The sequence below is a fragment of the Macaca fascicularis genome, chromosome 14 (genome assembly GCF_037993035.2).
Source record: "Macaca fascicularis isolate 582-1 chromosome 14, T2T-MFA8v1.1".
Classification (NCBI taxonomy): Eukaryota; Metazoa; Chordata; class Mammalia; order Primates; family Cercopithecidae; genus Macaca; species Macaca fascicularis.
Window position 1 is genome coordinate 75,649,796 of NC_088388.1, and position 26,789 is coordinate 75,676,584.

The window sequence follows — 26,789 nt, forward strand, 5'->3', positions numbered from 1 at the left end:
TAACACTTTAACTATATCATCCCACTGCCTTCTGACCTCCAAAGTTTCTGATGAGAAATCTACTGACAGTCTTATTGAGGATCCCTTGTATATGATAAGTAACTTCTCTCTTGCTGCTTTCAAGATTCTGTGTCTTTGGCTTTTGACAGTTTGATTATAATGAGTCTCAGTGTGGGTCTGAGTTTATCTGACTTGGAGTTTGCTGAGCTTCTTGGATGTTTACATCTTTCATCTAATTTCAGATGTTTTCAGCCATTATTTCTTCAAATATTCTCTCTGCTCCTTTCTCCTAAGACTCTCACAATACATATGTTGGTCCATTTGATGATATCCCATAGGTCACGTAGGTTCTGTTCATGTTTCTTCAATCTTTTTTCTTTATGTTCCTTAAACTCAACCATTTTTATTGTCCTATCTTCAAATTTATGGATTTTTTTTTTTTTTTGCCTCCCCAAATCTGTCTGAATCCCTACAGTAAATTTTTCATTTCAGTTATTGTACTTTATGGCTCCAGAATTTCTTTTTGGCTTCTTTTTAGGTTTTTTCTCTTTTTTGATCCTTCTATTTTGTTCACATGTCATTTTCTTGACTTTATCTACATCTTCCTTTAGTTCTTTCAGTATATTTAAAAGAGTTGTTTTAAAGTCTTTGTCTAGTGGATCTGCCATCAGGTCTTTTTCAGGGACAGTTTCTGTTTGTTTTCCTTTTAAAGAGCCATACTTTCCTGTTTCTTTGTATGCTTTGTGTTGAAAACTGAACATTTAACTGATGATGTGGTAGCTCTGGGAATCCAATTATCTTCTTTCCCTAGGGTTTGCTGGGTTTTGTTATTATTTTTCTGTAGATGTTGTAGGCTGTCTCTGTGCCCAGGATCAGCCTGAGGTATAAACTGTTACTGTTTTTCTGTTGATGTTGTGGACTGTCTCTGTGCCAAACATTAGCTTGCAATGTAAATTTAAGGTCTTCTGGAGTCTTTTCTGAGCCTGAACCTTTCCCTGAACATACATAGTCACTTTCTAACTTTTCCTGTATATACAGTTGCTTTTAAATGTTCTAGTTTTTAATGTCTAGCTCTCAAAGGGGAAAAAGAGAAAAATAAAGGAAAAGGAAGGGCACTAGCCCTTTAAATCCTTTGGAAGTCACTTCAGCTGGAGGAGGAGAGTCTTGAGACAACAGAGGAGGTGCAACAACAATGGCCACCTGCTTTTGTGTCTGTATTTCTTTGATTAGAAGCAATAATCAGTGATCAGAGCTCAGATATCCAGTATTCACTACAGGGTCCTTTTTGTCCACCCTGGCTCTCACAGGCTTTGTGCAGGTTGCTGCAGGCACACACACACAGCCTCCTGGCCTGACATGGGGCTGTGGTCAGAGTAGCTGCTTTCATGTTAACAGCTGAAATTGACGAAATTAAGTACAATTTACTGTCCCAGACTTCCCCTGGAAGTTTCATGCCTTCAATAGACTCCAGTGTTACAAAACAGTTACATCAGACAGATCTGCCAGTGCAATTGTTGTCTAGGTGGGAAGATGGATTCCTGATGCTTCCTACTCCGCCATCTACCCAGAATCCTCTTCTCTGTCCATTTTTACAAACGTTTTTTCCTATGTTGTAAAGTGAATTAACAAGTTGTAAGAGTAGTAGCCAACATTCATCAGATACTTACTAATGTATTAGTGTGTTACTACATTCGAGGCAGTGTTATACACATGCTATACAGATAATTCATTTAATCCTTACAATAACGTTTGAGGTAGGGACTATTGTTTTCCTCATTTTACAGATAGTAAGGCAGGGTGGGGTGGTTAAGAACTTGCCCACTTTGAAGCTAGGGTTCAAACCTGAGGTTTGGCTCCAGAGTCTGCACCTTGCTATAATGAATGAATGGGTGAACGAATGAACAATCTTGTTCATTACAGAGGTATCCTCGGTATACCATGGCATCACAGAGGAAGGGCTCCTAATGGTAGAATTAGGGGTTGGGGAGGTCAGGGGAGGCCTCCTGGAAGAAGTGATACCTGAGCTGAATTTTGAATAATAAGTAAGAGATGGGGCAGGGCAAGGGGCACTTCTGTAGGCACAAAGAGAAGCAAAGACCCAGAGGTGGCAAGGAACTGCCAGAAGCTGCAGGAAATCCCAACAGCTGGGGATGTTGGAGCATCAAGTTGAGGCAGGAGATAGGGCTGAAGAGACAGCTGTACTGAGGCACAGACCAAGTGTTTCTAGGCTCAAAGGAAGAGAAACTGCGGAAAATGGAAACATCTTTGTGCAGGAGGTGGCAGGGCTTGGAGGACAGCGAAAACTGCAGCTGGTAGATTGAACTGAGAAAAGCATTCCAGGCAGGGGAAAAAGCATGGAGGTGGAAGAGTGGGAGAGAAATATTTAGGGAAGCATTTGATTTGGCAGGATGGGAGAAGCATTTGTCATGCATTGACTGCTGAGACACCAGCAAAGCCCAGACACAGAATTCCGCCTGGCAGAGGAATGGCTGGAGTTCTGTCTGTGAGCCAGTTTTCAGTTCTAGCTGTGCAATCCTGGGTAAGTCACTTCTGACTCTCAGTTTCCACATCTGTAAAATGGAGGGAATAATCAACTACCTAAGAAGCCTGCTCGGAGGTTTAACAAGAACATGCGTGGAAGGTCTTCCAACTCCAAGGTATTCGGTCATGTCCCACAGCCCTCGTACTGACATCAGAATCACCAGAGGAACTTTTAGAAAACATAACCTGCCACACGCCACATCTACAGAGTCAGGGTTGGGGGCGGGCGTGGAGACACATCCTTTTTCTTCCGGCTCTTGTTGTCTGCTATTTCCACACATGGTTCTGATGCTCTATTAACTTAAGACCTGCCAGCTTCTGACAGCTGAAAAGAAGAAAATGCAGCAAGAAAAATAGAGATCCTGGAGGCTCACGGAGATACATAGGCTCTGAAGAGTTTTCTGGTCAGGGCTTGACAGCTATAATGAAGGACAGAAAATGAAAGGCCTGTCTCAAAACATGGAAAATGAGCAAAGCAGCTGAAGGGACGAATAGTGTCTTCTGACCTCTACTCGAGAGCTCTTCGAGAAAAGAGATCTTCAACAGATCACCCGCAGCTGCAGTATGGCTGTTCAGGTAAGTCAGTTAAAATCACACCACGGCCAGACACGGTGGCTCACACCTGTAATCCCAGTACTTTGGGAGGCCAAGGCGGGAGGACTGCTTGAGCCCAAGAGTTCGAGATCAGCCTGGGCAAGATAAGACCCCCGTCTCTACAAATAATTTACAAATTAGCGAGGCACGGTGGTGGTGTGCCTGTAGTTCCGGCTACTCAGGAGGCTGAGGCAGGAGGATCCCTTGAGCCCAGGAATTCAAGGAAGCAGTGAGCTATGTATGATTGCACCACTGTGCTCCAGCCTGGGTGATAGAGTAAGACCTCATCTCTAAATAAATAAATAAAAGCACACTGCACCCTATGGCTTATAACACATTTGTATCTGTATTGATTCCTTTGATCACCCCGATATCCCTGGGAGGTAGGACTTCTTATTTATCCCTATTTTACAGGTAACGAAACTGTGGCTTAGAGGAGGAAATGACTTACCCAAAGTCCACAGCTAGCCAGGGATAGAGTGACGGTTTGCACCTGAAATCCTTAGACTCCCAGGCCTTTCTGCTACGCCACCTCTGCTCTTTGTGGAGATTGTAAGGCAACAGAAAGAGCACTGGAGCCCTAACTGTTGTTCCAGCTCTGCAGAGAACATGCTACGTAACCCCAGACAGATCTCCTGCCCTTTCTGGGCCACACCACTATCCATCTAGTGTGGTTGTTTGGATTAAATCATGATCTTAAACGTATCCAGCACAGTCTCAGACATGTCACAGTGGCCAAGATGATCACAAGAAGGGGAAGAGAACAGTGAAAATGATGGTGCTTACATACAAAGGGCATGGCAATATCACAGACGGAGAGGCCAAGTTCACCAGAGAGAGAGCTCCCCGGGGGCGAGGACACTGAACAGACTTGAATGGAGAAGGTCCACCTCCCTTCCCTTCTTTCCAGGTGACTAGGGGACTAGAGCTTGAGACGTGTGTGAGGGGGTGGCCAGAACTGATGCTGGAGAGTGAAAGTGAGGTGGGGGCATATCACACAGGCTTTGAATGCTACGCCAAGCAGTTTGGCTTTTGCTATTGAAAGGTTTTAAGCAGGCAAGTGTCATGATCCATTTTGCAGATCTGCAGTTTAGAAAGGGCACTCTTGCTGGAATGTGGACAGTAGAAAGGAGAGGAGAGTCTAGAGGCACAGAGATTCTCAACTGGAGGCACAGTTATGAGGGGAGGTGGGTAAAGTTCATGGAGATCCATCAGCTGAAGCCCCTCAAGGCCACCTCTCCCTAAGGGGAGATCAAAGGAAATGATGAATGTGGAAGTGCTCAGAAACTGCTGCCAGCTACCAGCCAAAGTGTGAAGGGTTGTTGATCACTTTTGTGTTAAACGTGAGGTCTGGAGCCTCCAGCCCAGCTGGCTAGACCCTGCACACACAATGCAGTGGGAGTTAGCTTCCCTGAGTTCCCGGGCAGTTGGGTCTTTTCATCTCCAGTTCTCAGATGCTGAACTTGAGACTCACTAAACAATTCCACATGGAGTAGAGGATGGAAATCGTCAGTTCAGGGCAAGGGGAGGGGGGTGCCATTCCTTCCAAAGAATGTCCCTATGGGAGGGGAGGAAGCAGCAGGAATATAAGCCAGACAAGCCAGGGAGTACGGAGGCCATTCCCAGGCACGCTCCCCTCCCAAGCCTGCTGGGCTTTCCAACCTCTACCCCAGCTCCTGACGGAAGACATTTAGCAACCACACAAAGGAGCTTCCTGTGAGCCAGACTAATGCTTTACCTAAATTACCTTGTTTATTCCTCAGAATAGCCTCTTCTACAGTTGCAGAAACTGAGTCTCAGAGAGGTTAGGTAACTTGCCTAAAGTTACCCAGAACTGGTAAGTGGCAGGGCTGGAAACTGAATCCTGACCAAGCTTGGCCTTCACCTGATGCTCCCATCCAGGTCTCTCTCCCATCTAGGCAGGGAGCCTTTAGAGAGGGGAGGAATGGGAAGGTGAGAAATGGGAGGGGCCTGACTCCTCTCTATGGGTCCCAGGGGTTGTGGAGTTGAATCCCTGCAGCCCTTTTAAGCCCAACAGTGAGGAAGACACTGGACACCAAAGGGCCCATGGTGCCATCCCAAAGACTCATGAGGAGTGTGAGCTGGATGATCACAGAAGGCCTCCTAGTTCTGAAAGCTGGGATTCTAATCAGGTGAGGACGATGAATGGAAAGGAGAGAGGGGAGCTCTCCCTGCTTCCACACATATGAGACCAGGCTCCCAGCCTTTTCTCTGCACATCCCTAACTGGCAGGGTCCACAGGTCTCAAACCAAGTGCATCCCCAAGACCACACAATGGCTCTGAATGCATGGAGGACCGGTAAGACCAGTTTGTTTTCTGGGCAGCAGATGACTTTGCTGGCCTGAGGCCTAGGGTAGTGGCCTCTACTCCTACCTCACCATCTCTCTAGTGTCTTCCTTCTTCCCAAAGTAGACTGGCATGCGTGCACACACCCAGGCCCAAGCAACTCCTTTTTTTTTTTTTTAATTTTAAATTTACTTAATAAGAAAAAGTAATAAGGAAAGAAGCAGCAAACAGACTGGGTGTGTTAACGAGTCTGGGCCACTGCAGGGGGGACGTTGCCCAATTTCTGCACCCCGAGGCCCTCCAAAGTCTGGGAGAAGCTCCTGGGAGGTCCAGGGCCCAAGACCAAAGCCTCTATCAACTCCCCCACCTGTGAACTGCCCCTCTCCCGAGGTAGGCATTGTCTGGGTGTGTACACTGGGAGCCACCCACACACCCAACTCTCCCCTCCTAGGGAATGCGTCCACCAGGTCATTTCTCCTGCAAACCCTCATTTTAAAGTGTCTTGGATGCTTTCCTGCCCCCAGCCCTTGCCTTTTTTTTTTTTCTTTTTTTTTTTTCTTTTTAGCATAAAGAGGGGTGAGAGCCCAAGAGCTGCAGCAGGGGGAATAGATTGAAACTGCTGCCTACTCATACGCCAGTTTCCCTTCTTAGAACTCTAACCAGAAGCCAATGGTTTCCTCCATAAAAGAAAAACTCAATCTGTTGACTTTCTCTCTCCTCTCCTGCCAGCTTTTCTGCCCGAGCCGGGCTCTCTCTTCTCTGTGGGTTCGTCTTTCAGCCAGTCTTTCTCTTGCTTCAGATTCTTGGTTTCTGGCTCCCTGTCGTCCCTGAACCTCTTTCACTCTTTAAAAAAAAACGGGGAGGGCGGTGAACAAGCAAAGAGGAAGCCCTCACCCACCCACCCCATCTCTTCCTTACTAGCAACTAATTCCCTCTCTCTACACACACACACACACACACACACACAGAGGCACGTACTCCGGCGACCTCCAGATGTTCCCGACAGTGAGGCCATCTGCTTAGATTGCTGGGGCGCGCAGGGGGAGGGGGCAGGGATCCGGGATGCAGGAAGCTGTGAGGGAAGCCTACTGGAGGGGGCAGGAGCTGCGCACTTTTGAGACGCTCCCTAGAGTGGAACCCGGGCTCGGCTCGGGCTCCGCGGGCGGGGCGCGCGCCGGGAGAGGCTGGCACTTTGGCGACACTCCCTGAGCCGCCCCGCGGCTGGCCCGAGCAGCCACCCGGCGCCCGGCAGGGGGGAGCCCGGCTGCGGGCGGGGACCGGGGGGCGGGCCGCGCCGCCGGGAGAAAAGCGCCGGCCGGAGGGCCCGCGGCCGGGCCGCCGGGGTGAGCGTGCCGAGGCGGCTGCGGCGCAGGCTTCCAGGTGGGTGTGGGTCCCCGGACGGGGCGAGAGTTCGCGCTGCGGGTGAAGATCCCGAGTCCCCGACCTCAGCCTCGCGGCCCCTTCGGCGGGCGGGTGGGGGACGCCGGTCGCAGGGGCGGGGCTGGGTCCCGCCAAGGCCCCTCAACTTTAGCCGGACGCCTGGGGCTGGGCGGGAGTGGGGAACGCTAACCCAGGGGAAGGGGCTTGCGGGAGACAAAGGCTCCGCCCGGGGGCCGTGTGGGTCTTTGTGCGGACACGTGCATCTCATGTTTGTGGGTCTTTGTGGATTTGCAGTCGGGGACGCGCCGCTGCTGGTGCCTTTGTGTATCCGTGGCTTTGCGCGGCTGCTTTGCGCCGGTGTCCACGTTTGCGGGCCTGCGCTTGGCTGTGGGCGTCGGTGGGCGCATCGCGTGTGTCCGCATACGTGGTCGGTGCCTGCCGACGTGTCTGGGCTGGGTGTCCACAGAGGGTGTGCGCGCCGAGAGCCCAACTCCGCCCCACCTCCCCGCTCACCCGCTGTCCACTCGGGCCCACGACTTGGCTCCAAACTTTTCTCCCGGTTCCTCGGCAACAGCCCCAGTCCTCCCCACCGCAGCCCGGCCGGGGGCGCCGGCAGCCCTCCCCTCTCCCTCCTGAGGTCCCAGGACCACAAGGGGCTGCGATGGGATTGGTGGTCGGGGGGATCCGCAGCGCCTGGGGACTGGCCGGGCAGGGGCTGGGAGGAGCGTGCGGATTCCCCTGCAGACCCCGGCTGGGAGGAGGAGGCGAGAGGTGGGTCCCGGGCTCCGGTCCTGGGCTGGGGAGAGGAAGGGACAGGGCGCTGGCGTTGCCCTCTCCGCGCTTCTTGGAAAGAGTGTGACCCAGAGAGTTGTGTCTGTTTGGTGGGGAGACAGGCTCCGCTTTGAGACCCGCTCTCCGTTTGCAGCCCGCCCCCGGGGGAGGGGGACCAACCCTCCGACCTGGTAGGGAGCGAGCGACTGCCAGTTCAGATCATGCCCGAGGCGCCGCCTCGCAGGACCCGGAGCTGGGCTGGGGGCCGTGGGAGCCTCACACACACAGGTTTCAACTGGGACGGCCACTGGCCCACTGTGCGGCGCTGGCAAGTTGCTCAGCTTCGCGGAGTCGCGGTCACTCTGGTACGGACAGGGCGAGAACTCCCTCGAGGCTCAGGGCGTGCGGTGGGAATAACCCGCGCTGCTGGAGCCGGGCGGAGAGCAGCGCCAGCCCACATTTGGCCTGGCGAGGAGGTGACTCAAGACCTTCGATCCTTCTTTCATCGTTGTGCGCCCTGCCCTCCGGATAAGTCTAGACTTGCAGCGCCTGGGACTGACCGGAGAGGGAGGGCTCAGAGCGGCAGGAGCCTCCTGGGCTTTTGAGCCTAAGTCGCAAAGATAACCCTAAACACCCTCCTCCCCACCGCTCACTCCAGTCTTTAACCTAGAGCTTTGTCGGATGCTGCAGACATGATGGAAGGGCACAGCCGCTAACCTGGGAAAGAGATAACTGTGGGCATTTTCCTTTCCCTCTCCGGCCTCAGTTTCCCTTCTGTAAGGGGAGGTATTGAGAGCCTCTTCTGTTCTGGCTGACTGCTTCAGATCCCAGAACCTAGAAACACTTTGATGTTTAACCTACACCTCCATTCTGACCTGACCTATTCCCAGGCACTACTTTGCTCCCCAGGAAGGCTGCAATGCTACAGCCACTGGGCTTCCACCTACCCTTCCTCCAACACCAGGAAAGGCAAAAGCTGATAAATGAGTCAAACATGGAAAGGGAAGGGACGGGGATTGACCTTTTCTCCTCTTACTTTTTAAATGACAGTTTGTGGGTGGTAGAGTCCAGATCAATTTTCTTCTTAATCATAACTCCTGGGTCAACACAGGGGATGCACTTGAGAGTTCATGCTTCCTTTTTCAGAGCAAGGCTGGCCTGGGCACTGAGGACACTTCATAAAGAGGGTTGGGTCCTCCCTGAAAGCCCCCTGGCCCAAGCAAGTCCTAAGAGGGGTTCTGTGGGAATAGCCCAGGGGAGGGGCCTCACGGGAGGTTCCTCCTGCTGTGGGTTTCGAAGTCAGTGGGTACACAGAGGGGAGGCAGGAAGTATCTCCCACAAAAGGATCAGCATGTGCAGGACCTGTGCATGAAAACAGCACAGGTGGTCCGCATGGTGGATCGGCAGTCGCAAGGTCTTGAGGGTGGTGAATTGGAATTGAACTTGAGGCTGGGAAGGCAGGGACCAAATCACCAAGGCCTTGAATGCCAGGCCGAGAAGTGGGATTTGACCCTGTAGGCAATGGATAGCTCCTGGAGGATTTAAACAGATACAGCAGGGTGGGGTTGGTAATTCTGTGAAACCAGTCTCTGGCTTGTGGGTGGTGCTGGAGGTCAGGAGACCAATCTGGAGGCCGAGTGATCCAGCCTCTTAGAGTCAAAGGACCCGGATTTTACTGCCACCCCATTGCTTCCTACCTCTGTGGCCTGGGACAAGTAACTTATTTAAAATGTGAGGATATTAATTCTTGCTCCACTGATCTGGTGTATTAAATAAGATGATGAATTACATGTGCAAATAAATGAAAAGTGGTTTGTAGTATGTATTACATTGTGTAGACAGAAATTCATTGGATTGCACCGACAATAGAAGGCAGAGACAGTTTTGATTCTGGTCCTAAACCTGATTTCACCAGTGGGCAGAGCCCTAAGCATCCTGCAGGGTTGCACCAATTGTTATGTTCACCACAAAGCAGAAGGGAGCTTTCTGTCCATCTACACCGATTCGTAGATGGCCACAGAAGTGGGCCAGTACCTTGACAGGGGCAGCCCAAGGGCCATGGGAGCTCACAGCATGGGTGGCCTTTCCTGGGTGAGGGGCAGGTTAGACTGGGAAAGCCTCACAGAGGAGGTGGCTTCTTGAATCAAATGTATGAGAATCTGCTGGTAGACAAAGAAGGGTATCTTTGTCTTCATCAGAGGGAACAACCTGTGCAAAAAGGCAGGTGGCTCTAGAAGAGTCACAGGCCTCTATACTAGAAAACTGTCTCTGTGGGATGGGTTTGAAAGAGGGAGCTGTGGTAGGGTCCCGGTCTTCTGTTGGAAAGTGCATTCTGGTGCCCAGCATGGCTGGCAGTTGAAGTCAGGGGCCAGGAGTGAGGCTGTTGCAGCAGGTCTCCTGAGCCTGACCTGGACAGTGGGAGGTGACTGTCCAGCTTAGGGATGTGGGAGAGGGAAGACAGTGATTCCACCTACCCAGGGGGAGCTGCGGATTTGATGCTGAGCCCTCATTCTGTCACAGGCAACACAGCAGCTTCTGCCTGCTTTGGCCTCTGAGACCTTTCCAGTTCGCCCTTCCCAGTCTCCTGGGAGTGCCTTGTCAGCACCTCGTAGCCACACCGGGATCCTGGATGGTATGTAGAGAGAAGATCCAAGGCCTCTGGGATGAATTGTGGATTCTTCTCCATCTTCAGCCCCTGCCCTTGCCTCAGGATTTGCTGGTGTCACAGCACCTTTTTCTTCCCTGGTCCCTGAAATCACTCACTGGGGACAGGAACCAACATTCAGTGAATACCAATGTGTGCCAGGCCAGGTCTGAGTCTTCACTTTGCCTCATGTAATCATCACAGTGACCCATTGGGACCAGCATGGGGAATATCACCATGTTACGGATGAGGACTCAGAGAGGTGAGGGCACGAACAAGCCTCAGAGCAGTGAACGCCCTGTAGGGTTGGAACCCAGACTGCCTGGCTACAGAACCCTTGCCCTCTGCCCCATAGCGCCTCCTCGTGTGTCCATGTACGCTGCCTCAAGTTGATGGGAACTTGAAAATCTTCAGGAAGAAGACATATTGGAAGGAAAACATCCTATTGGGAGCCTTGCCCATCTCCCTGTAGATTATCCTCCTTGGGTAAGTTGTTAGGCTTACAGGTCCCTGGGATCATGTCATGGAGGAGACCAGGTACTGGATGTCAGAATATCTGGGTCCTGGTCCAGCCCCATCCTCTCTGGCTGTGTGTCTCTGGACAGATCACAGAATCTCTCTGGGCTTCTTTACGCAGCTGTAAAGTAGATACGATGCCATCTAACCTGCTGATTCTGCAGGGTGACTGAACAGATCGTAGTTGAGGAAGCATGGGAGAGGTTGAGAGGTGTCCTTTGGTGAGGTAGCAGTATTCTAGATGCTTGGTGCATCTTCACATGGTGTCTGCTCTGTACCAGGCTCAGTGCTCAGCTTCAAGGGCATAAAAAGGAACCTAATGCCATCCCTGCCCACAGTAGGATAGACAGGTAAACATGTAAGTACAGTTCAGCATGACCAGGTCTAAGCTGTCTTGCACATGTGCTCATTTGGAAGCTGAGGCAGAGTGGATTTGGAGCTAAGACATCTGGGGTTAAGTCCTGGGTCCTCTCCTTCTCAGCTGAATAACATCCATTTCCATGTCTGCAAAATAGGGACAGTATCCCCAGGGTCAAGGCTGTGGTGAGGCAGAAGTGAGATGCTGATGGAGAGCACGTGGTGGGCTGCTGTGTTTGTCCAGATGTGCTGCATTAGCGGGTCTGTTGCAAGAGCTGGCCCTCGGGGCTCTGGGAGTCTGGCCTTGAAATTCTTTCTGCCTTGCATTTCCAGAGCTGACAAAGTGGTTGGAGGGCAGGACGTTTCTGAAAACCGTCCACCTGGGGATTTCTTTGGCATCAGCTTGAGTGAGCTCATGACTGAGGGGAGCAGGGTGGGAGGCAGCTCTGCATTGAGGAACAGCCAGTCGAGACAAAGGCCGGTCTCAGGAGGGTGCTGGGGCTCTGTGCCAGTGCGGCCCTGTGCCAACAGTGCCCTGTGGAAGTTGTCGGGGGCAGTGGGAGGAACTGGAAAACTTTACAGACCAGAGATGCTGTAGTGCAGCACCAGGGTCAGGCAGCTGGGGCCAGGTGGGTTCAAGCTGGAACCCAACACCCAGAGAGCTGTCCTTATCAGCAGACACCAGGGAAGTGACTGGAGAATGTCATCACAGGCAGTCTCGGACCTGCTGCGCTCCTGGGCTGCACTGGGAACTTGGTTGGGGAGAAACATGAAGGATCACATGGTGACTGCCTTTAGAAGGCTTAGCAAATCACCGTCATTGTCTACCACACACTGAGTACTTGTGTAGCAGATAGTGAGTGGAATGCCTGCCATTCTGTCATTTAATTCTTTCAACAATCCTGTGCTCTGAGCCCTGTTGAGGACCCTCGGAGTGGGTCCCAAGACTTACCCAAGGCTGGTAGGTGCAGAGCTAGGTTCACACCTTGTCTGGGTCTTGCAGTTGACCGGTTCATCCTGCTCTTCCTCCACGCGCCCTCTAGGCCTGGCTCTGTTCCCAGGTGGGGGAAAGAACACACAGTTAAAGTAGGCACGGCACTGCCCCATGCTGCTCACACATCAAGCAGGAAAACAGCAGGTAACTCACGGCAGAGAATTTACTGAAGGAGGCCTGTGGGTAGCCTGTGGGGTGAGAGGCCAGGAGGGAGGGGTGGGGGGGCCTGAGTGGACAGAACAGGCTTTGTTCTGCTGGGAGCAGGCCAGGGGCAGGCGGGATGGATGCATGCAGTTCTGGCAGTCACATGAGGCATCAGGTCCTAGGTCCTGGGCCCTGCTCTGCCATTCCTTGCTGTCACTGCCCCTCTCCAGGCCCCAGTCACCCATGATCCCCAAGGGGCCGTCCAGCTCCCAAGCCCTGGAATTCTCCAAGTTTGGAGATGTGTTAGCAGAGGGTGAGAGTTGTTCAGAGTCCATCAAGGTGAAGGCTGTTCCCACTCTGGCTGTCAAGGAGGGTTCAAATCCACATGGGGGGCTGGGGACAGGTGGGAGGGGAGAAGAAGGTGGTGACAACTTGCAGGTGCCTCATGCACGGGAGACTTGATTTCTGTAAGTAAAAAGCAGAACCCAAGAGGTTTCTGATAAGGAGAGTGATGTGGCCAAAGCTGTTTTAGAGATGTCTCATAGCAGTGTGTGCGGTGTCACCTGGGGAGACCTGCCTGGAGCCTGTTGGGGCCGTAACATTTACTCTTTGTCCTAGCAGACCATCAGCAAACTTAGAGTCACTGTGGACCTGGCCCTGTGGGCCCAACAATGCATGATTCATGGCCCCTGCACTGGAAGGCCTTACAGTATATCCCCCAAACCACAGATGGATGTGGTTTCTAAGCCCTTGTCCTCCTGTTCTTGTGTTATGTAATCTGGTCAATCAGTGGATATCTTTTATCTGCAGGTCATGGTTTGGAAAAAATGTTGAATCTTGACCGAAAGATCCCTTTCCTTCTCAGCTTTCTTTGGTGGCTACCAGTCTTCATTTCTCTTTCTCCTGGGGGTAGAGTACGGGTCCCAGAGGGAGGCAATGTGAATACTGTTACACAGATAAGAAAACCAAGGCTCAAAGAAATAAAGAAAACGGAAGGTCACACAGATAGTGGCAGAGCTAGGACTAGAGCCCTAGTCTCCTGGGTCCAAAGCTGGTGTTAGTGATCTTGTTATAAGTTGGTCTTCTATTCTCATTGCTGGTCTGTAAGCCCCATCAGGACAGGGACCCTAGTATCTGTCTCGTCACTACCACCCTCCGTCCCCCACTCCCCACTCCCTCCTGGCCTAGCCCAGTGCTTTGTATATACTTAGTAGAAGTTTAGGATATGCTTTTGTTAAACTTTAAAATCCCAAAACCCTGGAGTTGGATTATCTAAACTGAACCTCTTAACGTGAAGCTAGAAACTGAGGCACAGAAAGGGGAAGAGACTTGTTCAGCGATGAGATGAGGACAGTCCATGGCAGAACAGGCACTGAGACCTAGGGCTCCTGACAGTCCTGCAGGACTTATCTTGTCACCAGGTACAGTTGCCCTGTCACCTCCCTGTGAGTGCCCCAGAGTGTGGGGAGGGATGTAGTTGGTGACTGTGTCTCAGTCTACCATTGGCTGCACATCTGTCAGTGTCCTGGCACTATGCTGGGTGTTTCACACAAGCAGTCTCTAGCCCTTGCGGCAACTCCTTGAGGAAGGGATTGTTAACTCCATTTTAACTCCCCATGACTTCTGATATGGTTTGGCTGTGCCCCCACCCAAATCTGAACTTGAATTGTATCTCCCAGAATTCCCATGTGTTGTGGGAGGGACCCAGTGGAAGGTAATTGAATGCAGGAAGCTTTTGCTTCCTCCTCATTCTCTCTTGCCACTGCCATGTAAGAAGTGCCTTTTGCCCTCTGCCATGATTGTGAGACCTTCCCCAGCCATGTGGAACTGTGAAGTTCAATTAAACCTCTTTGTTTTGTATGCTGCCCAGTCTCGGGTATGTCTTTATCAGCAGCATGAAAAAGGACTAATACAGTAAATTGGTACCAGTAGAGTGGGGCGTTGCTGAAAAGATACCCAAAATATGGAAGCAACTTTGGACCTGGGTAACAGGCAGAGGTTAGAACAGTTTGGAGGGTTCAGAAGAGGACAGGAAAATGTGGGAAAGCTGGGAACTTCCTAGAGACTTGTCGAATGGCTTTGCCCAAAATCCTGATGACAGTGTGGACAATAAAGTCCAGGCTGAGGTGGTCTCAGATGGAAATGAGGAACTTGTTGGGAACTGGAGCAAAACTGACTCTTGTTATGTTTTAGCAAAGGGACAGCAGCAATTTGCTCCTGCCCTAGAGATTTGTGGAACTTTGAACTTGAGAGCGATGATTTAGGGTATCTGGCAGAAGAAATTTCTAAGCAGCAAAGCATTCAAGAGGTGACCTGGGTGCTGTTAAAGGCATTCTGTTTCATAAGGGAAGCAGAGCATAAAAGTTTGGAAAATTTGTAGCTTGACAATGCATTAGAAAAGAAAATCCCATTTTCTGAGGAGACATTTAAGCCAGCTGCAGAAATTTGCATAAGTAACTTGGAGCTGAATGTTAATTCCCAAGACAATGGGGAAAATGTCACCAGGGCATGTCAGAGTTCTTCAAGGCAGCCCTTCTCATCACAGGCCTGGAGGCGTAGGAGGAAAAAAAGGGTTTCTTGGGCCAGGCCCAGGATCTCCATGCTGTGTGCAGCCTAGGGACTTGGTGTCCTGTGTCCCAGATGCTCCAGCCATGACTAAAAGGGGCCAAGGCACAGCTCAGCCATGGCTTCCGAGGGTGCAAGCCCCAAGATTTGGCAGGTCCCAGAACCATCATTCACTGGCCTTGGGCAGGTGACCCAATCTCTTTGAGCATCCACAGAAGGGGATAATTGTTCATTTTACAAAACCCAAACCAAAGCTCAACAGCACTTGGCAGCTTCCACATGGTGTGGAGCCTGTGGGTGCACAGAAGTCAAGAATTGAGGTTTGGGAACCTCTGCCTAGATTTCAGAAGATGTATGGAAACACCTGGATGCCCAGGCAAAAGTTTGCTGCAGTGGCGGGACCCTCATGGAGAACCTCTGCAAGGACGGTGCAGAAAGGAAATGTGGGGTCAGAGTAGAGTCCCTACTGGGGCACCACCTAGTGGAGCTATGAGAAGAGGGGCACCATCCTCTAGACCGCAGAATGGCAGATCCACCAACAGCTTGCACTGTGCACCTGGAAAAGCTGCAGGCACTCAATGCCAGTCCGTGAAAGCAGCCAGAAAGGTACCCTGCAAAGCCACGGGGGTGGAGCTGCCCAAGACCACGGGAACCCACCTCTTGCATCAGCATGACTCAGATATGCGAGATATGGAGTCAAAGGAGATCATTTTGGAACTTTAAGATTTGACTGCCCTGCTGGATTTTGAACTTGCCTGGGTCCTGTAGCCCCTTTGTTTTGGCTAATTTCTTCCATGTGGAACAGCTATATTTACCCAATGCCTGTACCCCCATTGTATCTAGGAAGTAACTAACTTGCTTTTGATTTTACAGGCTCATAGGTGGAAGAGACTTGTCTCAGATGAGACGTTGGACTGTGGACTTTTGGGTTAATACTGAAATGAGTTAAGACTTTGGGGGACTGTTGGGAAGGCATGATTGGTTTTGAAATGTGAGAACATGAGATTTGGGAGGGACCAGGGGCAGAATGATACGGTTTAGCTGTGCCCGCACCCAAATCTCAACTTGAATTGTATCTCCCAGAATTCCCATGTGTTGTGGGAGTGACCCAGTGGGAGGTAATTGAATCATGGGGGCCAGTCTTTCCCAAGCTATTCTCATGATAGTGAATAAGTCTCATGAGATCTGACGGGTTTATCAGAGGTTTCAGCTGCTTCCTCCTCATTCTTTCTTGCCACTGCCATGTAAGAAGTGCCTTTCGCCCTCCACCATGATTGTTAGACCTTCCCAGCCACGTGGAATTGTAAGTCCAATTAAACCTCTTTCTTTTGTAAATTGCCCAGTCTTGGGTATGTCTTTATCAGCAGCATGAAAACGGACCAATACAACTTCCCAGAGTTGCACAGTGTAGCAAGTCACTCCTGCTAAAGATGGTCAGCCACCTTCCTTTTCCCATCCTCAGTTCCTCTGCTCTAAAATGGGGATGAGACTGCTGGCTCACAGAGTGACTGTGCGGACTGAATGAAAGCATGTGTGTCCAGCACTAGCAGAGAGTGAGGACTGGCCCCGACTGTCACTGTCGGCACTTCCCACTGCCAATGCCCAGCCCTGGGCATAGGCCCAGCACAGAGCAGGAACCCCGGGAGAGGTGTCCACTGTGCAGGGCTGAGCAAGGAACCTAGTCCAGTGCCCTGGGAGCATCTGCGAACAGTTACCTAGGTACTCCTGCCTCTTTACATCAGGTGCCTCTTTATATCAGCTGTTACTACCATTGCCTCAGTTCTGTATCTTCTGGCTGCTGGGTTATGACCGCCCTTTGCATGTGCACAGCCCTTCACAGTTGGCAGTAAGGGCTAATCAACTTAGGTGAAGAGGGCAGGGCAGAAATTGCCACCCTTTAGTGCAGAGGACAAGGCGGAGACTTTAAGAGGGTCAGCGAGAGGTCCCCTCTGGTGGGAGTGGGTTTGGGCAGTGTTTTGAGTTGCTGGTTATGTAAGTGGGAGCTCATACGAGGCCATTTGGCATTTCACGGACCCCTTGCATAATCACCTCTGGGAATCAAAGGGTAATCTTGGGGCCTTTGTGGTGTTTGTTTAAACTCCAGGAAGGGTGGGTATGAATGAGCAGATCAGCCTAGCAGGGGAGGTGGGGCCTTTGGTGGTAATGAGCCCTGCGGTGAGGAGCTCACCCAGGGGAACAAAGGGGGCCTGAAGCAACTTAATATTTTCCTATTGGTTCCAGACATTGGAACACTCTGTCCTGCCTTGGTTGGGACCATGCCCAGGATGCACCTGGGCTGGATTTAATCCTGAAATTGGCCTCTACAAAAGAAAGAGGTGGGAGAGGAGGGGCCTACATGGGGATGGGGGCAGGGGAGAAGAGTCCCACTTTTCCCTGCCCCTGGGCAAAGCCAGAGTGCAGATCAAGTGGCTAGCTCTTTAAAGTTTCATGCAGGGCTGGTAATACAATCCTGCTACTCCCTCCCCACCCACCTTCCAGTCTGGAAGTGGGGCAGGTCCCTGGCCCATCTCCTCCCCCTCTCTCACCTCCTTCCTGAAGGCCAGAGGGAGGGATGGGCAGGAGGGCAGGGGGCCCAGAGCAGGGCCACCCAGATGAAGAACCCTGCTAGAAGGAAGCTTAGTGCCTTCTGTCTCCCAGGCTGCAGGCCGCTGTGCAGGGCAGGGGTGACCACAGACTATCCAATTGGTCTAGTTAGAGGCTCCCACTGCCCAGCCCTCTGCTTCTCATGCTAGCACCACTGAGCACCAGCATCCCAGGAGCTACAGTGGACGTGAACACAGGCTTTGAATCTAACAGCAGTGGGTGGTGTGACCATTAGATGTGACAACACGTATGTAGCGCCCGGCATCTGTGGCAGCCACCACTGTAATTGTACAGAGGGAACTGAGATCTGAGGAGGGAAACTAGCTCATGCCATAGTATGTGTCAGTGGGAAAAGCCCCTCCTGCACCCTGCCTCTCCACCAGCTACTCTGCCAGTCCAACTGGAGGCAATGCATATGAATATAGGAATTGGAGTACAGCAGGCCTGGGTCCCATTCCTGCCCTGCATTTTACTAGTTTGGGGTAAAGCCCTATTCCTCTCTCAGCCTCTGTTTCTTCATCTGTATAATGGGGGAAGCAGCCTAATTGCCTGCCCAAGGTTAAAGGAGGCACGAAAGAGGTGTAGTAGCTTAATCTGCTGGGGGAAGGGGCAGGGTAAGGGGGAAAGGTGCTCGGGACAGGTGTCCCCAAAACCCATCTGGGAGTATAGACACCTACGTTGGACACCAGGATGCCCAGTGAGAAGGGAAGATCCTGCCTCTGGATGACAGGCTAGGGGGACAGGGCAGGTGGAGTAGGGGTGCGGTGGGGTAGTCACTGCAGGCCCCATTGCAGGGAGGGAGCCCTGGTCTTGAAGTCTGGAGTGTGGGTCTCAGGCCTGGCTCAGCCCCGGCCAGACCACAGCAGTGGGCGGTGCTTTGTCTGTCAGTGTCCCCTCTAGGGCCACTCCACTCTGTTGTGTGGCTGTCCAAAAGTGTCTTAACCTAAGGCCCAGTTCCCTTTGAGTAAAACAGAATTTTCTGCCTTGCAAGGGGGTCGTGAGGGTCAGATGTGACTGTGCTGTGGGGCAGCCAGAATAGCACCTGACATGTAACACTTGCTCAGCAGAGAATGGGGCACCCTGGGCACACCCTACCCTCAGCCCAGTGGATGAGCCCCTCACCCGGGGGTCGGGGTCTAGACCAACCCAGGGACTCTGGACCATCAGAGCTGGAGAGGCCAGCCCGAGAAGCCGTCTAGTCTGGTGGGTTTCAAACTGGGTTTCCTAACACCCTAGGCAGGGATGGTGGGCAAAAGTGGAGGGCTTCAGGTCCCCCTCACTTCAGCCAGACCAGGCCTGCCTTCATCTGCTGCTCTTGTTTAAGAAAGGAGTCTGCTTCTTCTAGTTGAAAATTCACCACCTAGCCTCACGCCCCTTTACCATACAGATGGAGAGGCAGAGGCAGAGAGGAACTGGGTCGAGGAACTCTGGGGAGTGTTCCAGGAAGCATTTCAGGAGGTTGGGGCCTGTGACACCTTCCAACGGTGTCTAGACTGGGCTCATGTTCTGTGCGGTGGGTTTAGACCATCTGGTGCATTCAGTCCTCACCCATGGCTCTCTTTCTAGCCCCCACCATGCCGTGGCCCCTGCTGCTGCTGCTGGCCGTGAGTGGGGCCCAGACAACCCGGCCATGCTTTCCCGGGTGCCAGTGCGAGGTGGAGACCTTCGGCCTTTTCGACAGCTTCAGCCTGACTCGGGTGGATTGCAGTGGCTTGGGCCCCCACATCATGCCAGTGCCCATCCCTCTGGACACAGCCCACTTGGACCTGTCCTCCAACCAGCTAGAGATGGTGAACGAGTCGGTGTTGGCGGGGCCGGGCTACACGACGCTGGCTGGCCTGGATCTCAGCCACAACCTGCTCACCAGCATCTCACCCACTGCCTTCTCCCGCCTTCGTTACCTGGAGTCGCTTGACCTCAGCCACAATGGCCTGACAGCCCTGCCAGCTGAAAGCTTCACCAGCTCACCCCTGAGTGACGTGAACCTTAGCCACAACCAGCTCCGGGAGGTCTCAGTGTCCGCCTTCACGACCCACAGTCAGGGCCGGGCACTACACGTGGACCTCTCCCACAACCTCATTCACCGCCTCGTGCCCCACCCCGCGAGGGCCGGCCTGCCTGCGCCCGCCATTCAGAGCCTGAACCTGGCCTGGAACCGGCTCCATGCCGTGCCCAACCTCCAAGACTTGCCCCTGCGCTACCTGAGCCTGGATGGGAACCCTCTGGCTGTCATTGGTCCAGGTGCCTTCGCAGGGCTGGCAGGCCTTACACACCTGTCTCTGGCTAGCCTGCAGAGGCTCCCTGAGCTGGCGCCCTATGGCTTCCGCGAGCTACCGGGACTGCAGGTCCTGGACCTGTCGGGCAACCCCAAGCTCAACTGGGCAGGAGCTGAGGTGTTCTCAGGCCTGAACTCCCTGCAGGAGCTGGACCTTTCGGGCACCAACCTGGTGCCCCTGCCTGAGGCGCTGCTTCTCCACCTCCCGGCACTGCAGAGTGTCAGCGTGGGCCAGGATGTGTGGTGCCGGCGCCTGGTGCGGGAGGGTGCCTACCCCCGGAGGCCTGGCTCCAGCCCCAAGGTGGCCCTGCACTGCGTAGACACCCGGGAATCTGCTGCCAGGGGCCCCAATATCTTGTGACGAATGGTGTGGCCCAGGGCCACATAGCAGACTGCTGTCCTGGGCTGCCTCTGGTCCCGAGTGACTTATGTTCCATGTGCCAACACCAGTGGGGAGCCCGCAGGCCTATGTTGCAGCGTCACTGCAGGAGTTGTGGGCCTAGGAGAGGCTTTGGACCTGGGAGTCACACCTAGCAGCAAAGTCTCGCCCCTTTGTCTACGTTGCTCCCCCAAACCATGAGCAGAGGGACTTCGATGCCAAACCAGACTCTGGTCCCCTCCTGCTTCCCTTCCCCACTTATCCCCCAAGTGCCTTCCCTCATGGCTGGGCTGGCCTGACCCGAGACGGGCAGAGGGTGGGTGGGACCCCCTGCTGCAAGGCAGAGTTCAGGTCCACTGGGCTGAGTGTCCCCTTGGGCCCGTGGCCCAGTCACTCAGGGGCATGAGTTTATTTTCTAACATAGCCCTTTCTTTGCCATGAGGCCGTGAGACCCACTTCCTCCTTTTCTATTTCCCTAGAACCTTAATGGTAGAAGGAATTGCAAAGAATCAAGTCCACCCTTCTCATGTGACAGATGGGGAAACTGAGGCCTTGAGAAGGAAAAAGGCTAATCTGAGTTCCTACGGGGCAGTGGCACGACTGGAGCATAGCCTCCTGCCTCCCAGCCGGGCCCATTGCACTTTCTTGTCTCCTCTAATAAGCCCTGCCCTCCCCGCCTGGGCTCCCCTTGCTGCCCTTGCCCATTCCCCATTAGCACAAGAGTAGCAGCAGCAGGACAGGCAAGAGCCTCACAAGTGGGACTCTGGGCCTGGTGACCAGCTGTGTGGCATGGGCTAAGTCACTCTGCCCTTCGGAGCCTCTGGAAGCTTAGGGCACATTGGTTCCAGCCTAGCCAGTTTCTCACCCTGGGTTGGGGTCCCCCAGCATCCAGACTGGAAGCCTACCCATTTTCCCCTGAGCATCCTCTAGATACTGCCCCAAGGAGTTGCTGCAGTTCTGGAGCCTCATCTGGCCGGGAGCTCCAAGGGGCCTCCTAGATTCAGTCCCCACTGGCCCTGAGTGCGACAGCCCTTCTCACCCTCCCAGGAATGCCGTGAAAGGAGGCAAGATCTCCCCCACCCATGTCTATGCTCGACCCCCAGGGTAGCATCTCAGCTTCCAAACCCTGGGCTGTTTCCTTAGTCTTCATTTTATAAATGTTGTTGCCTTTTTAATGGACTGTCACTTTCAACCCGCCTCCCCCACCCCTGCTGGCCGGGGATGGAGACATGTCATTTGTAAAAGCAGGAAAAGGTTGCATTTGTTCACTTTTGTGATATTGTCCTGGGCCTGTGTTGCGGTGTTGGGGGAAGCTGGGCATCAGTGGCCACGTGGGCATCAGGGGCTGGCCCCACAGAGACCCCACAGGGCAGTGAGCTCTGTCTTCCCCCACCTGCCTAGCCCATCATCTATCTGACTGGTCCTTGATTTAATAAACACCATAAAAAGTTCTTTGCTTCACTCAGCCAGTGTCCACTGGCAATCCCTGGGCTGGGCTCTGGGGCCACCAAGATGAATCAGGTTAGGCCCTGCCCTGGGCAGCTTGTTCTCCCTGAAAAGCCTGATAATCTCAGGATTAAGGGAGTAAGGTGACGTGAGGGAGGGAGTTCCTGCACCTTGCTCACCTCTCATCTCCCCCGGCCCTCCCCGCTGTTCCTGTCACCCCAACTCCAGCCATAGCCATGAGCATGCCAGGCAGGCCCTTGCACACCTGTTCTCTTGCTCAGGTGTTACTGTGGGACCTTGCCCTTGTCCTCACCCCTGTCTCTCAACCTCCTTCCCATCCAGTAGACCTAGTGCCTGCCGGTCCTCAGAAGCTTCCCGAGCCCCTCCCACCTCCCTCCTCTGAACTGCAACAGTATTTTGTTCTTTCTTGGCGCTTCAGCTGGTATGGTACCCCAGCTCCTGTTTGCACACTTCCACTGACAGAGATCAGGCTTGCAGCGCATCTGGGTGGCTCTGCTGTCACCAAGTTCTTCCTTCTAAATGGCCAGTCTACAGGGAATGTCTACCATCATCACCAATGGCAGGTTTTTCCTGATACCTACTCTGTGCCCGGAACATTCAGGCCATATGCACTGGTAGGGAGCTTGCCCATCTTGTAATCAGGCCTCCCCAGGGAGAAGTATCAACCTGAGGCACTGGGTCCGAGGCTGGCACTCAGCCGTCAAGGTAGGAAAGGGCTGAGGCGTGGCGCGGGGCGGTGTGGGGGAGAGGGAGGTCAGGGTGAGACCCCGGGCCCCCACAATCCTCCTGTTTGTTCTTCACCTCCCCCACATTTCCTGGGACAAGAGAGGCTTCAGATGGAGGTAGGGATCACGGTACTTTCACCCACTGGGTCAGGGTCTTCCCAAGTCCCTGCTTGTGGAAGGAGTCCTTGAGGGAGGGCCATGGAGCAAAAAGGCCTTAAACACAGGGCCGAAGCGTGCGGAGGCAGCGAAGGGAAGGAGGGGGCTTCTGCGGCAATCAGTTCTGGAGCAGGTCACCTCCGGCCGAGCTGCAGCTTCGTCTCTGCAAAACGGGGCAGGGTGAAGGCCCAGTGAGAGCATGGGCGTGGATGCCATCACGCTGGGCGGGCTCGTCCTTCCCGGTGGGGAACCTGCCCTGCACCCTGCAACCGTGGCCTCCTGCCAGCCATAAGGAGAGTGGAAGCCCCGGCGGGCCTAGCCGCCCCGCAAGTCCCCGCGCCCCTCCTTCCCCTTGCGGAGACTCCCGGCCCGCAGCGCCACCTCGTGCTCACGCATGGCCAGACACCCCAGGTCCCCCCCGGGCCAGGAGCCAGGCCCAGGGCGGCTGCAGAACAAAGTGGGCTGAGCTGTTTGCTTTATGAGGCCAGTCCCTCCCCGCCCGCCAGACTACCCTCGCCCTGCTGTACTCCACCCTCCAGGAACCCTGGTGCTTAGGGCGAGGGCCTTCGAATCTTACACAATCAGGAAAATTAGTGCAAAGAATCCGTTTTGGAATTCACAGAAAAGGGTTGAAATCTTGGGTTCATCACTAACCAATTGTGTGATTTTTGACCAGGTCGCTTTATTTCTCTGAACCTGGAAAATAGGGATGAAAATATCCCCCTCAAGGCCGGGCAAGATGGCTCCTGCCTGTAATCCGAGCACTTTGGGAGGCTGAGGCAGGAGGATCGCTTGAGCTCAGGAGTTCAAAACTAAGACTAGCCTGCGCAACATAATTTAAAAATTTAAAAATTAACCGGGCATGGTGATGACGCCTGTAGTCCCAGCTGCTTGGGAGGCTAAAGTGGGAGGATGGCTTGAACCTGGGAGGTTGGGCGACAGAGCTAGACCCTGTTTAAAAAAAAAAAAAAGAAAGAAAAGAGAGAAAAAGAAAGACAAAAAAGAAAGAGAAAGAAAGGGGAAATATCTCCTTGATCCTCGGAGGTTGAGGCTGCCGTGAGCTGAGATTGTGCCACTGCACTCCAGCCTGAGTGACAGAGCTAAACCCTGAAATAAAAAGGAAGGGTGGGAGGGAGAGAGAAAGGAAGGAAGGAAGGGAAAATAGCTCCCTCCACAGGACTGTATGAAGAAGAAATGAAGTAACATTTGTAGAGAACCAAGTACTGTGTGCCTGGCACAAAATGACAGCCTGTAAGCGCTCTTTCCTGCCCTCATCCAACTTCATAGAGCCCCCCGAGTAGTTGGGACTACAGGCTTGTGTCACCATGCTCAGCTAATATTTTATTTTTTAGTAGACAAGATCTCGTTTTGTTGCCCAGGCTGGTTTTGAACTCGTGAGCTCAGCTTCATAGCGTTATGAAGTAGATTACAGAGCCATGTAGTCTGAGTCCGTTTTTATAACTGTCACTCAGAACTGAAGAATTTTGTAAAGTTCTGGGACTGTAGAATCACAGAACAACACCTGGTAATCCACAGGGTCATGGAGTAGGTACTCACCGTCAGCTCTGGCCCAGCTCACCACCCTGGGTCAGCAGGGTCACCAATCTCTTTCTGCCTTTCATAATAATGCAGCGGCCAGCTATGGTTATGTGTTCCTCATGCTTTGGGTACATGCCATCATCTCCTCACAACTGCACCAGGTTTTTTGTCACCATACAGATGAAGAAACCGGCATAGGCCAGGCTTTATCTGTCAGATGGCAATTCTCACATTCTTCCTTGCCCTACCCCAGGGGCCGGGCCAGATGTGTAAACCCCATGAATCAGAGAGGGTAGAGGTGCACTGAGAGACCAGAAAGCACTGGGATTCCATTGCTTTTTCATTTTCAAATAAATTGGAGAAGTTAATGCAGTTCTACATAGCTCCAATCAGACTGTTGATTCTAGATCTTAGAGCATAAAAAGCCGAAGTTCAAAGTTAAAGTCCTTTCTCTCCTGGCCCCTTTTCACAGATGGGGAAACTGAGGCCCAGAGACGAGTAAGTTACCATGGTCCATGGCCAGGATTCTGTGCTTCAGAACTGCCTGTGTGATTTGTGGGACCCAGTATAAAATGAAAATGTAGGGCCCCTTGTTCGAAGTTATTAGGATTTCAAGATGACAAGAACAGAGCATTAAACCAAGCACAGGGTCCTTCTATGGTTTCACTGCCCAAGAAGCCAGCCCTGCTGCGATTTGATTATCTCATTTCTAAAGGAGGGGCAAACACCCAGACAGTGTTGGTCAGGATGGCAGAAGAGAGTAGGTGTAGATTTGTGTGTAATCCAATCCCTCTGTAGTTCAGGGAGCCAATGAGACTCTTCCAAATTCAGAAATGTCCCTCTGTTGTTATCACACAACCCCCTGGTTTCCCCAAATTGTCATGGCCAAAAGGCTTTCAGAGGGAAAAGGCAGCTAAAGAGGTAGATTCTACCATCCAGCTGCCACCAAACCAGCTCATGAGCTGTTTCTCTGGACTGCCAGGAATATGGTGAGCAGAGGCCTACCCCTTGCTCACTTTATGTGCTTACAGAATTTAAAGTCCACCAGTGCTAACGCCCACGCATACCTAATCTCCACCAAGGGCAATGTCTATGATGACAGAGGTCGTCATAGGCTAATAGGACCTTGCCCATCAATGTTCAGCGTTCCTTGTTGGCTAACGTTCACCAGGGTGCAAATATTGGTTGATATCTAATGTTTATCATATGAATGATAGCTTCCACCAATGACCAATATCCACAAAGGGAAAATGTCTGTTGGAGGCAGTGTCCACTGTATATCAGTGCCCAGTGTTCACTGGTAGCTAATTGCAATTATACTTGCTCTGTGCATCAATACCCAATGTCAGTCCATAGCTCAGCTTCTAACGACAGCAAATGTCTATCCAGTTAAGTCACATGCCCTGTGTTTATTCTTCTCTTTATTTATTTAAGTACTAGTGGTTCTGTCTACAGGGATTATTGTGTTTGTTGAGCTTGGAGGGAAATTCCTGTGTGTTTATTCTTTAGTTCCCAAAGCTATTTATTATTTTCTTTTGCATATCCATTAGATAGTCAAAGTGTTCTGAACTGGAGGTACAAACACATTTATGTTTCTTTTTGTCTTCCTTCCTTCTATCTTTCCTTCCTTCCTTCCTTCCTTCCTTCCTTCCTTCCTTCCTTCCTTCCCTCCCTCCCTCCCTCCCTCCGTCCCTCCCTCCTTCCCTCCTTCCCTCCTTCCCTCCTTCCCTCCTTCCTTTCTTCCTTCCTTCCTTCCTTCCTTCCTTCCTTCCTTCCTTCCTTCCTTCCTTTTCTTTTTTCAGGCTCTCATTCTGTCACCCAGGCTGGAGTGCAGTGGTGTAATCATAGCTCACTGTAGCCAATCTCCCTTGCACAAGCAAGCCTCCTGCCTCAGCCTCCCGAGTAACTGGGACTATGGGCTTGCATCACCATGCTCAGCTAATATTTTATTTTTTAGTAGACAAAGTCTCATTTTGTTGCCTAGGTTGGTCTTGAACTCCTGAGCTCAAGAAATCCTCCCACTTCAGCCTCCCAAAGTATTGAGATTACATACGTGAGCCACTGTGCCCTGCCATGTTTCTTTATATATGAACATATGTATATGTAACATATAAATAATTGCATATATGACACAGGAAGACACAGAAATAATATATACATGATACAGGAAGACACAGAAAAAGAGAAACTAGTCTTTTACCAGAAGTATCAACTCAGGAACAATTTTCTAATTAGCTGAGCCTCAGAAGCAACAACTTTTCCAAAGTGAAGGGATGAATGGAGGTGCCAGCCCTCTTGCTCAGGTTAAGAAAGGCAAAGAGCCCGGCTTTTGGCTGTAAAAAGCCAGGTTCCCTAATCAGGTGAAGGCCCGAGGCGGGGACTTCTTAGGGCAGTGTAACTAGTAGCCAAGGCACAGGCTCCAAAGGGAGGTTGCCTGGGCTCAAGCCTGGCCCTGCCACTCACAGCTGGGTGTCCCGGGGTGAGCTGCTCAGCCCCTCGTTCACCCTCAGTTCCACATCTGTAAATGGAAGTCTAGTAGCTACCTCACAGGGCAGTTGTTGAAAATAAGCTAATGCTCCTAAAACCCTGAGAAGAGTGCTCTGTGTATGATAAGTGTTCATAGACATCACATGATTTATTTGTTTTGAAAATTCTTTTAGTCAAACTTAAAGTTTTCTGTGGCTCAAGATATTCTCAACCAGGGTTTCTTTAGTGGCCATCAGCTCCCAGAGGGTGATATCATGGAAGCTGTTATGCTTAGGAATTTGTTTAAAAAGACGTCCTACCCTGTGCCCCAGTACATTTCAACACCACCCAGCCACACAGCCGC

The 26,789-nt window shown here is 52.2% G+C and overlaps 1 protein-coding gene, 1 long non-coding RNA gene and 1 pseudogene across 4 annotated transcripts in view; 1 reads left to right on the forward strand and 2 right to left on the reverse strand.

Moving 5' to 3' along the window:
* Nucleotides 1-7,230, reverse strand: part of LOC102133840 (guanylate cyclase D-like) — a 94,676-nt pseudogene extending 87,446 nt beyond the window's left edge.
* TSKU (tsukushi, small leucine rich proteoglycan) lies at nucleotides 6,776-21,523 on the forward strand. Of its 2 annotated transcripts, XM_015435514.4 has the most exons (3): nucleotides 6,776-6,823; nucleotides 10,115-10,724; nucleotides 18,985-21,523. In XM_015435514.4, the coding sequence occupies exon 3, from the start codon at nucleotides 18,993-18,995 to the stop codon at nucleotides 20,052-20,054; it is 1,062 nt and encodes a 353-aa protein (XP_015291000.1). In that variant the 5' UTR covers nucleotides 6,776-6,823; nucleotides 10,115-10,724; nucleotides 18,985-18,992; the 3' UTR covers nucleotides 20,055-21,523. The 2 variants fall into 2 exon arrangements, with proteins under 2 accessions (XP_015291000.1, XP_005579205.1); XM_005579148.5 differs by lacking the exon at nucleotides 10,115-10,724.
* The window catches only part of LOC107127399 (uncharacterized), a 31,066-nt gene continuing 15,815 nt past the window's right edge, over nucleotides 11,539-26,789 (reverse strand). Inside the window, exon 3 of one of the 2 annotated variants that reach the window (XR_012423546.1) lies at nucleotides 11,539-12,162. This is a non-coding gene — a long non-coding RNA (uncharacterized lncRNA). The remainder of the gene's footprint in view (nucleotides 12,163-26,789) is intronic. The other variant, XR_012423547.1, reaches the window with a different exon arrangement.